The sequence below is a fragment of the Heteronotia binoei genome, chromosome 1 (genome assembly GCF_032191835.1).
Source record: "Heteronotia binoei isolate CCM8104 ecotype False Entrance Well chromosome 1, APGP_CSIRO_Hbin_v1, whole genome shotgun sequence".
Classification (NCBI taxonomy): domain Eukaryota; kingdom Metazoa; phylum Chordata; class Lepidosauria; order Squamata; family Gekkonidae; genus Heteronotia; species Heteronotia binoei.
The window spans coordinates 98,384,295-98,397,793 of NC_083223.1; the positions used below are offsets into that span (position 1 = coordinate 98,384,295).

General features: G+C 43.6%; 1 protein-coding gene across 2 annotated transcripts in view; it reads right to left on the reverse strand.

Moving 5' to 3' along the window:
- The window catches only part of SCML4 (Scm polycomb group protein like 4), a 152,917-nt gene that overhangs the window by 9,733 nt on the left and 129,685 nt on the right, over nucleotides 1-13,499 (reverse strand). For both annotated transcript variants that reach the window (XM_060258595.1, XM_060258587.1), the window contains one exon: nucleotides 1,124-1,269. In XM_060258595.1, the coding sequence (XP_060114578.1) occupies nucleotides 1,124-1,269 (146 nt within the window). The remainder of the gene's footprint in view (nucleotides 1-1,123; nucleotides 1,270-13,499) is intronic.

Genomic DNA, 13,499 nt, shown 5'->3' on the forward strand with positions numbered 1-13,499 from the left:
TAAAAAAATAAGGAATCAGGTTGTCCACTTTGGATGGTGCATTGCTTGTGGCAGCCCAGCAGGTGAGGAGCCTAGGGGTGGTCCTGGATGCCTTGCTTTCCATGGAGTCCCAGGTCACCACAGGAGCCAGGTCTTTCTTTTATCATCTTTGGTCAGGCAACTGTCCCCACAGGACTTGGCTACAGTGACCCATGCAGTAGTCACTTCCAGGATTGGCTGCTATAACTCACTCTATGTGGTCTTGTCCTTGTAGTTGATCCAGAAACTCCAGCTGGTGCACACTGCAAATGAGCACCTGATGACTGCTCTGCCTATGTGGGCACACATCCAGCTGGTGCTACACCAACTGCACTGACTACTAGTTGAGTGCTGGATCCACTTCAAGGTACTAGTATTGACCTTGTGCAGCCTGAGACTGACGTACCTGAGGGACCACTCTCAACACAGCAAGCCTTGTGCTCTGCCAAGCAAAATCTGCTGGTTGTCCCTGGCCTGAGGGACATCTGCTTAGCCTTGACCAGGACCAGGGCCTTTTCTGCTCTGGCCCTGGCCTGGTGGAAAATGCTCCCAAATGAGATTAGGGGTCTGTGGGACCTTTTACCGTTCTGCAGGGCCTGTAAAATGAAGCTGTTCCATCAGACCTTTGGCTGAGGTGACAGTTGTCCAATTAAAAAAGTCATCCTCCCCTGCTGAAGACACCATTTCTGCATGGCCCGGATTAAATAACCATCAGAGTCCAGCAGCATCAGTTCTGAGATTGTGCACACAACAAATGGTGCAGCTTGTTTTTAATTTTTATGTAATGTATTTTAATTATTGATTAACCTGTGTATGTTCACCAAATAGCCTAATTATTGTCTGTGATCTGCCCTGAGCCCATTTGTGTGGAGGGCAGAATATAAATCTGAAAATTAAAAATAGAATTTGTGGCCCAGCAATCAAATGCAGCCTATCAGCAAAGGACTTTGGGGATGCCTGATGCTTCAGAGCTGTGCCAGACCTCTTCTGTGTCAGAAGATTCATGTGCTTCGTTGGCTTGCTCATATGTTGTGCAGGTCTGGTTTATTAACCTGAGGGTTAGATATGGATCATTTCAATCCATCACGGACTACTTCATACATACATGTTTTCTGAAGAGTTCCACATGGGGTCCTAGAGCATGAGGGTCAGCATCTTTCACAAACCACACCACATCATCAACGGTCCATGTTAAGGGGTTTTTGCTCAAGGTCCGAGCTGCATCTTGTCTTTCTGGTGAAGGACTTGAGGCTAATGGCACAAAAACATTCAATAAATACTAATTAACTTGCTGTGATAGCATGGATCAGCTGTTGTCAATCTAATAAAGCTGGGCAAGGTACATGCGCACAAGCCATATACACATGTTAATGTGTAGGGAGAAAAAATCAAAGCATGGAGGAAAAAAGGAAACATGAGATTCAGTGCGAAGAGGAATATGTCTTCCCCAAACCTACAGCTTCATGTACAATATAAAAACACACTGGAAATCTATTTATAGATCTCAGAAACTGAATATGGATCTCTTCCCTAGTTTGGCCCTCAGATGAGTTCTAAGTAGGGGGCGAAATGTAACTCAGGCCTTGGATTCAGCGGGAGCTCACAGGAGCCCAGCTCCTGAATCTTTCTGAGAGCTCCGCCTCCTTCTTCCCACCTCATCCATTGAATAGTAGGTGCAGCTGCATAACAATCTCTGAATGAGCACCACCTATATTTCTACAAAATGACCCCTAAGACAGCCCTAACTTCTTAAATAGCAGAAAGATGTTTTCCTGTGGGACCTTTTAGTATCCTCCTAACCACAGGCTTTCATGAAACAGAATGTCCCCATAGAATGCCTATTTGGAGACCCACTAAAACTGCACAAAGATGAACGTTAGGTATATGACTTTTTAATGGCATCAAGCCTGAGATGATTTAAGGTCACATCAGCCCCCTTTAGCATTAAATCAAGGCAATAAAGCACACTGGGATGAAAGTGCATTTATGTTCTTATTCTTAGTCTCTGTAGAATTATAAATCTCTCTTGCTATCTCTGTGACTATTCTCCTCCTGAACTTTCCCCCATTCATTTGCTTATTTCCACTTTCTAAAACAATATTAGATTAAATGAAAGCTGTTTCTTTTTTACTTGTATCTCCAGTGCACATACACCTGGGAGCATGCATGCACACAGAAGGTTGGTGAGTTCAGAACACATTTTCAAGGAAAACGCCAGTTGTCACTATTTTCATTGCTGCTACATTCTTATTAAGACAGTCTGCACAAGAGATGCCCAATCTGATTTTGCATACAAGTGGGAGTGTAGAAAATGGTACGAGGGGGAGCAGAGTACTAACATTAAGTGGATTTTTTTAGTGCTGTGCTGACTTCACCACATATACTAAACCTGCAATTCCCCTGCTCAACTCCGTGGACTGTATAGTCAGTATAGATCAATATGGATTCATGTGGCTTGTAGGAATCAGATGCAATGGAACACTCAATTTGAGATTTCCCCAAAATCCTTCAAAGGGTATGTTTTAAATTCAGAAGCAGCAACGAAACAAAAAAAGGAGAAAGGATGTCAGACACACTGCCCAAATCATACTAAGCAATTATGTCCTTCTAAGCACTCAGAGAAGTGTGCTAAGCAGCATAAAAATGAAATACACGGGGCATTTTTTGAGCAGGAATGCACAGGAATGCAGTTCTGGCTGGTATGGCATCAGGGTGTGTGGCCTAATATGCAAATGAGTTCCTGCTGGCCTTTTCCTACAAAAAAGCCCTGGAAATACAGAATAGCTTAAGAGCGTCAAATATACTGATGAGAGGAAACACATTGCCTAAATGGATAGAGCTGCATGTAGTTATCTGCAAACTTATTGAGATGTTTAAAATAACAAATTGTTGCATTGCATTTTCACATGTGTTTCATGCAACTTAGTATAGGGTTCATTGTATGAATTTCTTAAATTGGTTTGGTTACAATTTAATGTTAAAATGTTATAATAGTTAATTTAAGTATTAGATATTTTAATGAAGTTTCTCAATTCTACCCAAAAAGAGTTTCTTAGGAGTTTCTGGGTGGAAACATATACACAGTTTGTTCCAGATGTTTATTATGACACAATGGGGATGCTGGGAGGGAGAAAGTAGAACAATGAGAACTAAAAGTTATGTTAAAAATTTAAAGTAGAAGTGCTTTTTCATAAAAGTAGGAGTGTTTTATGCTTTTCTCTGGCAATAGTGTAAGAGTTTTTTTTATTTTTTCAGTTTATTTTATTTTTTATTTTATTTTTGGTGAACAGTTAAACTGGAACTTGAAAGAAAGGTAACAAGAGAAATGTAGCTTCTGTATATGAATTCAAGCCATTGCAAAACTTAACATTAGTAATTTACAAACAAGCTGTTTGCATCTGCTTGAATGTTTTTGGGAAGCAATTTTTTCTTATTTCACCCCAGCATCATTGTGCACAACCCAGACTTCCCCCCACCCCCCATGTTTTCTAAACCTGATGTGCTGCAATGATTTCAGAATCACAGTAAAGCTGGGGGAGCGCTCATGACAAAGCAGAAGTTTGGAACTTCCCACTTGAAGAAACATAATTTTCCCCGCTTCACACCCCACCCACCACCCACCACCCTGCAGTCGCTGTTTCCTTCCCTGCCACCAGAGGGCTTTTTGTAAAACCAGCAATTATATATTGTTAGAACTCCAAGTAGCTGTTTTACTGCAAAGGAACTTCAAGAACAGAATGGAGAGGGAAATTGCTGAATTATAAATTATTATGAAACTTGGAACAAACACCTCCCCAAGACTGACCAGGGATATTGGTTTCTTATCTCATTACATATGCTAAACCCGTTCTCACCAAGTAGAGCTATATATCCACAGTATTCCAATCAATGTTCCCTCTAAGCTGCAGAGTCTTATGATCAAAAATTCTACTTTGTGAGCTACTGGTATTAAAGTTGTGAGCTACAGGCATTAAAGTTGTGAGCTACTGCATAAATTATTGTGCTCTGGGGTCAATTTTCCTGAGCTAAGACAAAAATGTATGAGCTGGAGGCTAAAAATCTGTGAGCTAGCTCACGCTAACTCAGCTTAGAGGGAACACTGATGCCAATGTATTTCTCTTTTAGAATAGTGTATCAGAATCTATTTTTTTCAGAGCTCTCCAAAATCTCAGATTTTTTTTTTTTAGGGCCAAATTACACAATCCAATTTTAATGAGTCAGGTCTGGCTTTCACAGCACAGAAGTCTGGTGGGCTAGATGTGGCTTGGGCCAAAGGTACAAGAGGAGGGACTTCTGCTTCCCCATGTACCATTTTTCCAGGACATAATGGCCATGGAGGGAATTTGTTGCCCCACTGTGGAGTAGCATTGCATGGGTAATTTGGACCCAACTTAGGGTTACCAGGTCCAACTCAGAAAATATCTGGGGACTTTGGGGGTGGAGTATGGAGACTTTGGGGAGTGAAGCCTGGTGACTCTCCCAATCCCTAAAATAAATAAATACAGCAGTGCAGTTCCTCTGAGCACTTCAACTAAATGAAAGTGAACACACACACATGCACATTCATGAAGCAGACAAAATAAACACAATTTTGCAAGACCACACTTTTGTGATCTCACTGTAGGGTGGCCAGACCGTCCCGGTCACCCGGGAAAGTCCCGGTTCTGGCCCCCAATTCCCGCCTCCCGGGCTGGCTATACCGGGACCATTAGAGGTCCCGGTTTAGCCAGCCAGAGAGCCAGTGGGCCGCGCGCGCGGGCGGGGAAGGCGGCGAGTGAGGGAACGTCCCCGCGCGTGCGCAGGGCGATGGCCAGGGAGGCGGCGGAGAGGAGGGCCTCTGCCAGCTGTTTCTGATAGCCCTGCGCCCCCTCTTTCATTTGATATGTGTCCCGTGCGGGTGCCACCCTCCCGCCGGGAGATGCCGCAAAATGAGCCCCCTTGAGGCTTATGGCGGCAGGGCTCGGGGGAAGCGAGCTAGACTGCTGTTCTTTTGAGGGGTTATAGAGTGTTTTGAGCCCGTCCCTGTGGCATCGGTCCCATCGTTGTGGGGCCCAGGGGGCCGGCGCAGCGGCCCGCTGAAGCAGCCTGTCGGTCACTTCCGGGTTCCTGTCCTGCATCTCGACCTGTGTTATTAGTGACAGGCTGCTTCGGCCCCCTGGGTCCCACAACGATGGGACCGATGCCACAGGGATGGTTCACTGGTCAGTGCTTTTTTCTCTATGTGACTTTTAACTTGTAGGATTGCCAGGTCTCCCACTATGGTAGGAAACTTCCTGACATGTTGTGTGCTGGTGCTTGATCTCCTGGCAGGAAGAAGGGAGGAGACAGGAGTGTTCACTGATATTGTACCAGCACATTGATATCACTGCCAGTGAAACACAGAAGTGATGTCATTGGGTGCTCTTGGATTTGCAATAAATAAATAAATAAAATGTTTTTTTCAGCCACAGAATTCTGGGAAATCCTAAAGCATTCCTTGAATTCTCCCAGGGGTTGCTGGCAACCCTATTTCTGATGATTTTGAAATCTTTACCATCCCATCTTCCCCTGTACTTCAAGTGTATGGTATGTATGCAGTTGCAAGCAGGGGTTGTTTTGTAGAAAAATTGGTGGTGGAGCTCATCCAGGGATTGTTATGCAGCTGCACATACTAATCAATGGACAAAGAGGTGGAACTCTCAGCAGGAGGAGGTGGAACTCTCAGAAAGGTGCAGAAGCTGTGCTCCTGTGAGCTCCCATTGAATCTGAGGCCTCGTTGTGAGCATAAATATATGAGCTAGTGTAATGAGTTTGATTAAAGGTTTGTGTAAAATGACATATCTTCAGTAAAATCTATGGTACTGTGCAAGCATGTTAACTGAACATCTTGTACAGCGTGCCCAGAATTCATGTTCTGCGTATGACATTATTAACTTTTGTGCTACAGGTGAATTTTATGTATATTTCTGTACTTATGAGGAACAGGTTGCAATAACTCACAATATTATGTGTGCAGAAGTGTGGGCTGATGGTCTTTTGTGTTTGGAGTTTGATGTAAAACATCTTGGCTTAATTGCAGCTGCCTGAAAAGATATATATACTGGGAGTAAAGAAGTAGCTTCAGCCATCTGTTGAGCATCCTTTCTGGAATGTTTTCCCAGCCCTTCTAAATTCTTGGAGGAGCATAAGATAGACCTCACTGAAGAGCAGCCCCAAATTTCAGACCCAACAAGCCCTTGCCATGGCTGCTATCAGATTACATAGCATGTAAAACAGAACTTCAGGCTGCACCTTCGTAGCTACTATTAATGCATGGAAGTGGGGCCCATGGGGAGAGGCACTCTTGTCAGACACATACTGAAATAGATGTATAAATTAAAACTAGTATAAATTAAAACTAGCATACTGAATTAAGTTTAAAACCCAATCAGTAGTCAGTGAAACCACTACAAAATTTGCTATTTCCTCAATTCTTCTTAGCTAGTATAAGGAGGAGTCCTACCTGTGTATTAATTCTGCATTTATACATCTGAAATAATTCACACTGTGGATTAAATACATTAATAATGATCTCATCTCTCACATGTCGAAGGCATCCTAGGGCATTGTATAATCACAATTAATCAAGTTGATAAAGAGAGAGAAGTGTTTGGTACCAATAATTATACTTAAAGATCATAATTTAGGTAAAATCCAATTTCCTGGTTTTGGCAAGCAGCAAAAAATAGTAAATGGGGTGTTCAGGAGCTAAAGAAGCATTTCAGAGAAGTGAACCTACTTCTTTATTCTGAAACAATGCATGTGAATGGTGTAATAGCATCAGGTACTTTTTCAGATTAGGAGCAAAATTCTATCAGTGTGCTATTTAACACAAAGTGCATCTGTGACAGACTGGCCTTTAAAACATCATAAGTGCTGTGTAAACAAATAATGCACTGTGGAGGATTAATGCTTCACAGAACCAGAGAGCCTTGAGTGACAGATTGCTCAAAGGAATTTGATTGGTTAACATGAGTTCAGCATAGAGAGACTTCAGAACTGAACTCTGAGAAGGATTGAGACTGAACCTAGCCCTGATGGAGAAGCATTGGGTACTTACTGAGTTTGTGTTTAGCCCTGACTGAAAGCAGTTTAAAATGCATGGAGAACTGGGAAGGTTAGCAAAAAGGAGTGGATAGATTGAAGACTCCCATTTGGGCCAGAAAAAGGGCTAGATCTTCTAGAGCAGGGGTGTCAAATATATGGCCCAAGAGCTGGATCAGACCCCCAGAGGGCTCCCATCAGGCCAACGAGCAACTCAGTGTCATCTACTTCCTTCTCTCTTTTTTGCTTCCTTCTGCATCACAGCTTGCTTTGCCAGGCTTGCTCAATCGCACAGAAGCTACAGAGCAAAGCCTCTCTTTTCTTCATTGGCTGACCAGCACATGAAGCAACTTATGTACAAAAGCTCACAATGCTTTTCATGTTTCATTTCATGTTTTTCTCTGGGTCTTAGGCTCAAAGCATTGACCATGAGATTTCTGTAATGAATGTTAATAAATCAAAAATAAGTTTGCAACATACAGATACACACCTGAACAGCATACTCAAGATTGCTACAGTAAAGCAATTGTCTCCAGATTTTGATACAATAATACAGATCAAGAGGTATCAGTTACCAGAAACTGTTAAACAAAATATTGCTAATCTTTTAAACATATTTTATTTTAAGTTTAAAAGAAATCTTTAATTGTGTTTGTCTGTGTCCTTTACAAAGTTTATATCTCCTCTACCTGGTATTACATTTTATGATACAGATGGCCCGGCCTCATTTATGTCAGATCTGGCCCTCATAACAAATGAGTTAGACATCCCTATTCTAGAGAGATAAGAGATTCCCTACATCAGTGGTCCCCAACCTTTTTGGCACCAGGGACCGGTTTGTAGAAGACAATTTTTCCAAGGACCGGGAGGGGGTGTGTGCAGTGAATGATACAATTGTGCACTTTATTTCTATTATTACATTTTAATATATAATGCAGAATCAGTGGGAGCCCCGAGCTTGTTTTCCTGCAACTAGACTGGGGGTGATAGGAGACAAAGACACCCGAAGTGTGCTGCTTATGTCCAGTCTACACCGTAATCTTGTTTTGGTTGCTGTCACTGAAGAAAACCCTGCTTCACAAAAATAGGATGTTGGAAATGGAAGTAGGCTTTTCAGTGCTTTTGTGGCAATCTCAGGATAATTTGCCTTGACTTTAATCCAGAATGTATGGAGATTTGAAGTTGTCTCAAACATACTTTTCAGGTTACCGTCATTTGTGATCTCAAGCAGCTGATCCTCTTCTTGCACAGACAAAGTCAATTCACCTGGTTTATTCAGAAATGGCTCACGGATCCATTCCTTCCTAGTTCGGGGGTCTTTTGTGGTTGTGAAGTAATGTTCAAACTCTTTTGAAAGCTGAGATAGGTGATCATGCACCAGCTGGGAGAAAGAAGGCCCTGGATCAGTCTCTTTCAAAATCTCTGTCAATGTTTGGAACATGTCAAAACTCCCAATGTTCACTCGTCGCCCCCATACTTCCAGTTTTGCTTTGAATGCAGCCACTTTATCTGCCAGCTTGAACACAGTTGTCATTCTCCCCTGAAGTGACAAATTGAGTTCATTCAGATGGTTGAATATGTCACACAAGTAAGCAAGTTTTGTAAGCAATTCTGTGTCACTGAAATGTGCTGCCAGCGCTGGCTGTTTTTCTAAAATAAATCTCTGAAGTGGCTCTCATAACTCAAAAACTCTTGCCAGTGATCTACCTTTAGAAAGCCATCTCACTTCTGTGTATAAGAGAAGACATGTGTGCTCTGCATCCATTTCCTCACAGCGCTGTGTGAACACACGTGAGTTAAGGGCATGAACTTTAATGTGGTTGATAATTTTAATCACATCCCGCAAAACAATGTTTAGTTCAGGTGACATTTTTCAGCTAGCCAGCATTTCTCTATGGATGACACAATGTGTAGACTCAGAAGCAACCTCTTTGACCTGAGCAGTGAAACCAGAAAGCCATCCAGTCGTGGCAGCTGCTCCATCTGTGCAGACATCTACACAAAATGACCAATTCAGTTTCCCTGATATGTAATCATTCAAGGACTTGAATAGTTCTGCACCTGTGGTGTTGGCAAAAAAAGTGCACATAACATATCCTCATGCACATCTCCCTGAAAAATATATCGCACATAAACAAGCATTGTTGCCTTGTTGTCAACATCAGTAGACTCATCAACCTGGATTGAATACCTTGGTGACTCATTAATCCTCTCTAACAATTGTGCCTCAATATCCTCTGCTATTTCATCAATTCTTCTAGTTATGGTGCTAGCTGAAAGAGGAACACGTGCCATCTTTTAAGCTGCAGCCTCTCCTGTCCTTAGCAGAAGGCATGATCAACTCTTCACCAATAGTAAAGGGCTTCTTAGCTTTAGCAATGCGGTTAGCCACTAAGAATGATGCTTTCAGGTCAGACACATTTCTTGAAGTGGTGGCCTTCAATAACTGCTTCTGTTCCTCATGTTCGTGTTTTTTTCTTTTAAAAAACTCCATAGGTTTGTCTTTTAATGCAGGGTGCTTGGTCTCCATGTGGCGAAGCAGTTTTGAAGGTTTCAAGGCTTCGTTGGATAGCTGTTCACCACATATTATGCAAAGTGGGTTTGGAGAATGTGAATCACCTGTTGCAATGAACCCATAATTTAAGTAGGACTCTTGGTATTTTCTTTTAAATGCAGCTTTCTTTTTGCTGGCCATCTTAGAGTCTTCTGCTGTCTCATCATCATTGGGTCTTTCCCCCTTTTCAAAGAAACTCTTCAGTGACAGTTGGTTTTGATTCATTTTGGCTAGGGTCAACTTGTGGGCTTGTCTTACCAAAACTGTATTATCAGGGAAACGTGTTGGGTGACCTTAGGCCAGTCACACACTCTCAGTGACACAATTATAAACCACTTGAGTCCCTGTTGTGCAGAAAGTCCAGGCAAAAATGAATAAAATAAAAAGATCAGAGCTATTTAATACAGATCTGACTTGAACCCACTCCTGATATGTAACTTTAAGCAAACTTTCTATTGTCACTATTGCTAGGGGTAAAGGGTAATGACTGGGGAAGGCAATGGCAAACCACCCCGTAAAAAGTCTGCCAGGAAAATACTGTGAAAGCAACACTGAATACTCATTCTACCGAGTTGGGAACTACTTGCACAGAGGATTACTTTTACCCTTTAAAAACAACTAGAAGTTTCATGTAGGAAAAAACCCCAGTACAACTGATAGTACTTGAAACTGTCCCACTGAAATGAAAAGGATTCCCCTCTCTCTCCCTCAAATAACACAGTTAGGATCAGGATTAGGCATTTGTTAATATATGTTTGTATCATAGGCAGCCTAATGATATCAACTCTGTTCCAGTACAGGGAAAAGAGCTCTGATCTAGCAGCTAACAGACAGGGGCTCATTAAGGCAATTTTGAATTTTCCATGCAGAAAAAAATTAGTATTAATATTTTTAGACATATTAACAGCAGAGAAATCCCAGGTTGTCTGCAGGGTCACACACAGATATGGAAATAATATTTTTAAAAATCAGAATGAAAAAGGATAGGATAACATGAGGAAATAAAAACATTTCAGAAAGTAAAACAAAAATATGTTATTTTAAATAAAATATTCTTGCAGGCCACATCTGCTGCTGCGGGGGGTGGGTGGGTGGGGGGGAGGATCAGAGGGAAACCCACGGCCTTCCAGCTGGTTCCATTAACCCTTGCAGTAAAAGCATGAGAGGGGAGTGTGATGAATCAAAAAACAGCTTTGGAAAGGAGCATGAGGTGGGGGGAGAGGAGGAAAGCAGCAGGGACTATGCCAGGGTAATCCGAGACCCCACCTGGAACAAAACCACCTCAAAGAGAGGAAGGAGACAAATGCTTACAATTCTCTCTCTCTCTCTCTCACACACACACACACACACACACACAAACACAGAACACTATTTGGCTCAGTCCCAGAACTTCCCCTCCCTCCAAGAACATTCCCAGCTCCCTTCCTCACTCACAGAGCAAAGTTTGCAAAAGGAGGCAGGCAGACAGGCACCCAGAGAAAGCTCTCACAGGAAGCGCCTTCTTGGGACAAGAAACAGCCAGCCTCCCTCCTCCTTGGCTAGGGTAGCCCACACCGCATAGCCAGCTGGCCAGACGACAGCACTCCGCCCCCCTCACAGTTGCAGAGGCCTTCCCAACACTGCCTCCTCCAGCTTGTATGTGTCCAGGGCTTGTGGGGGGTGCAAAGCCTTCCTGTCCTGCTGTCGCCATTTCCTGGCACTTGACCATCATCCCCCAGCAACCAACTTGCATGGGCACCCTTCTCCCCCTTTGACTTTGCAGCCAGCCTTCATGCCATTTGACTCATGCATGCATGGTTGCTTTTCTAGCGCCTCCTCCCTTCCTTGCAGAGCTGCCACTGGAGTGAACTCGGGGCCTCACCCACTGAGCTTGCCAGATCTGTTCTAAAGATTTGCAAAGCCTCTCCTCCCCCGGCTCCAAGGTAGCCTCTTTGCATAACTTCCTTCCCCTCCCCGAACCAACCCGTTCTGTAACAGGGTGCCCTTTCTCAGCCCATGGCGACACGTTGCTGGTGCTGCTTAGTGCCTACCCATCCGGGTAGCATCAAATAGGGCTGGGGACAGCAGCAGGGGCACCCTCAGTCGACTCAATCCCACTGTCGGATGGAGATGGAAGAGGAAAAAGCAGCCAATGAGTGGCAATAGCTGGCGCAACAGCATGTGCTGCTCTGCTCCTTGCTTGCTGCAACCCACGCTGAGCACGCGCATAAGAGGACTCCTGGGGGTGGGGAAAGCGACCAGACAGCAGAAGGAGGTGCAGCATGGCAGCCAAGCTGAGTGGGGGAGGAGGGAGCCGACGAGTGAAGCTGAACTGAGCTGAAGGGGGGGAGAAGGGAGGGAGCTGAGCAGAGGAGGACAGAGCCAAGCAGGGGAGGAGGGAGCTGACGAGTGAACCTGAACTGAGCTGAAAGGAGGGAGCTGAGCAGGGGAGGACAGAGTCAAGCAGAGCCGAGGGGGGGAGGGAAGGAGTCGAGCAAGGGAGGAGGGAGCTGACAAGCAGATCCGAACTGAGCTGAAGGGGGGGGGGAGCTGAGCAGAGACGAGGGGGGGAGGGAAGGAGCTGAGCCGAGTGAAGGAGGAGGGAGCCGAGTGGAGCTGAGCCCAACGGGGGGAGGGATGGGGGGAGGCTCTGCACGGCCCAGTAACTAAGAGGCCATGGCCCACTTTTGGGTCGCGGCCCTGGGGTTGGGGACCCCTGCACTACATAGTTAAAAAGGGAGACACCTCCATGGAGTGGAGTGATCCCTGATCTGGAATGTTTAGCGACTGCCTGCTGAAACCTGAAAAGTCAATTAAATTCAAGAAAATATACTGCATTGTTTAGGAAACACTGAAACAAAAGCCTTTCATTGTAAAGATTCTAAGACTGTGTGAAAAGCTTACAAAACTCTCAATTCCTTGAAACATATGAACTGTAGTCTGCATTTATAAAGATGTGTCTCAGAGTTCATTACCTCAGATATTTTACTCCGATTTCATCTGACTTTCCCCCCTCTGAACTGAATAAAATATTTTATTTTTCAAACTTTTATAAGCCTCTCGTGTCATTTCAGAAGTTTAAGTTAAGAGGATGATCTTGTGCCTTCCCTCAAATTTCTGGGCTGAGCCAGCAGCAAAATATCATACTGTGACAGGGTGGGAGAGCCATAGATCTTCAGAAAATAAGAAAATAGATAGAAGGGGCTGCTCAGTCAGAAAGGGAAGAAAAAATGGAGGTTAAATCTTGCCTCTGAGGAAGAGAAGTGGATCAGGTTGTCATAGTTGATGGCAGTGTTATTATATGAAAATAAAACCCACAACTAGTTTGTCCCACCACAGATACAAATTTAAACAAGAAAATATTTTATAAATTTGAGAGGAATTACCACAAAATTCCTGTCAGAAATGTCACCACCACACAGACCCAGAGAAGCACATGGGGATTGTCAGGGAGGGGAGGGAGACAATTGCCGAGAAGAATCATAGTCACAAGGTAGAAATTATGAGAATGAAAATAGAACTGGTAAAAATAGAAGCAGAGAAAACCAGAATTGAAGCAAAAAAAAAAAAAGAACAAATACAGTAAGCCAGAATTCAGGCTGATAAAGAAAAGACCAATGTAGAAACCAAAAGAAGAAAAAAGAATTAGCCAGAATTCAGTCAGAACAAGAAAAAGCTATGATGGCATAACAGGAGGAGGGCGGGGAGCTGACAGAGAGCATGAAAAAGAAATGTACATTATGAAAATGAAAGAAATACAGGTAAGGGCAGAATTGCTGCTTCCACAGGGGAGTGGAGAAAGTACCTCAGTGGAACAAAAGGAACGTCCATGTTATAAAAAAAGGGAGGCATTGCCCTTCAGATCTGAATGAATTTGTGATTTTGG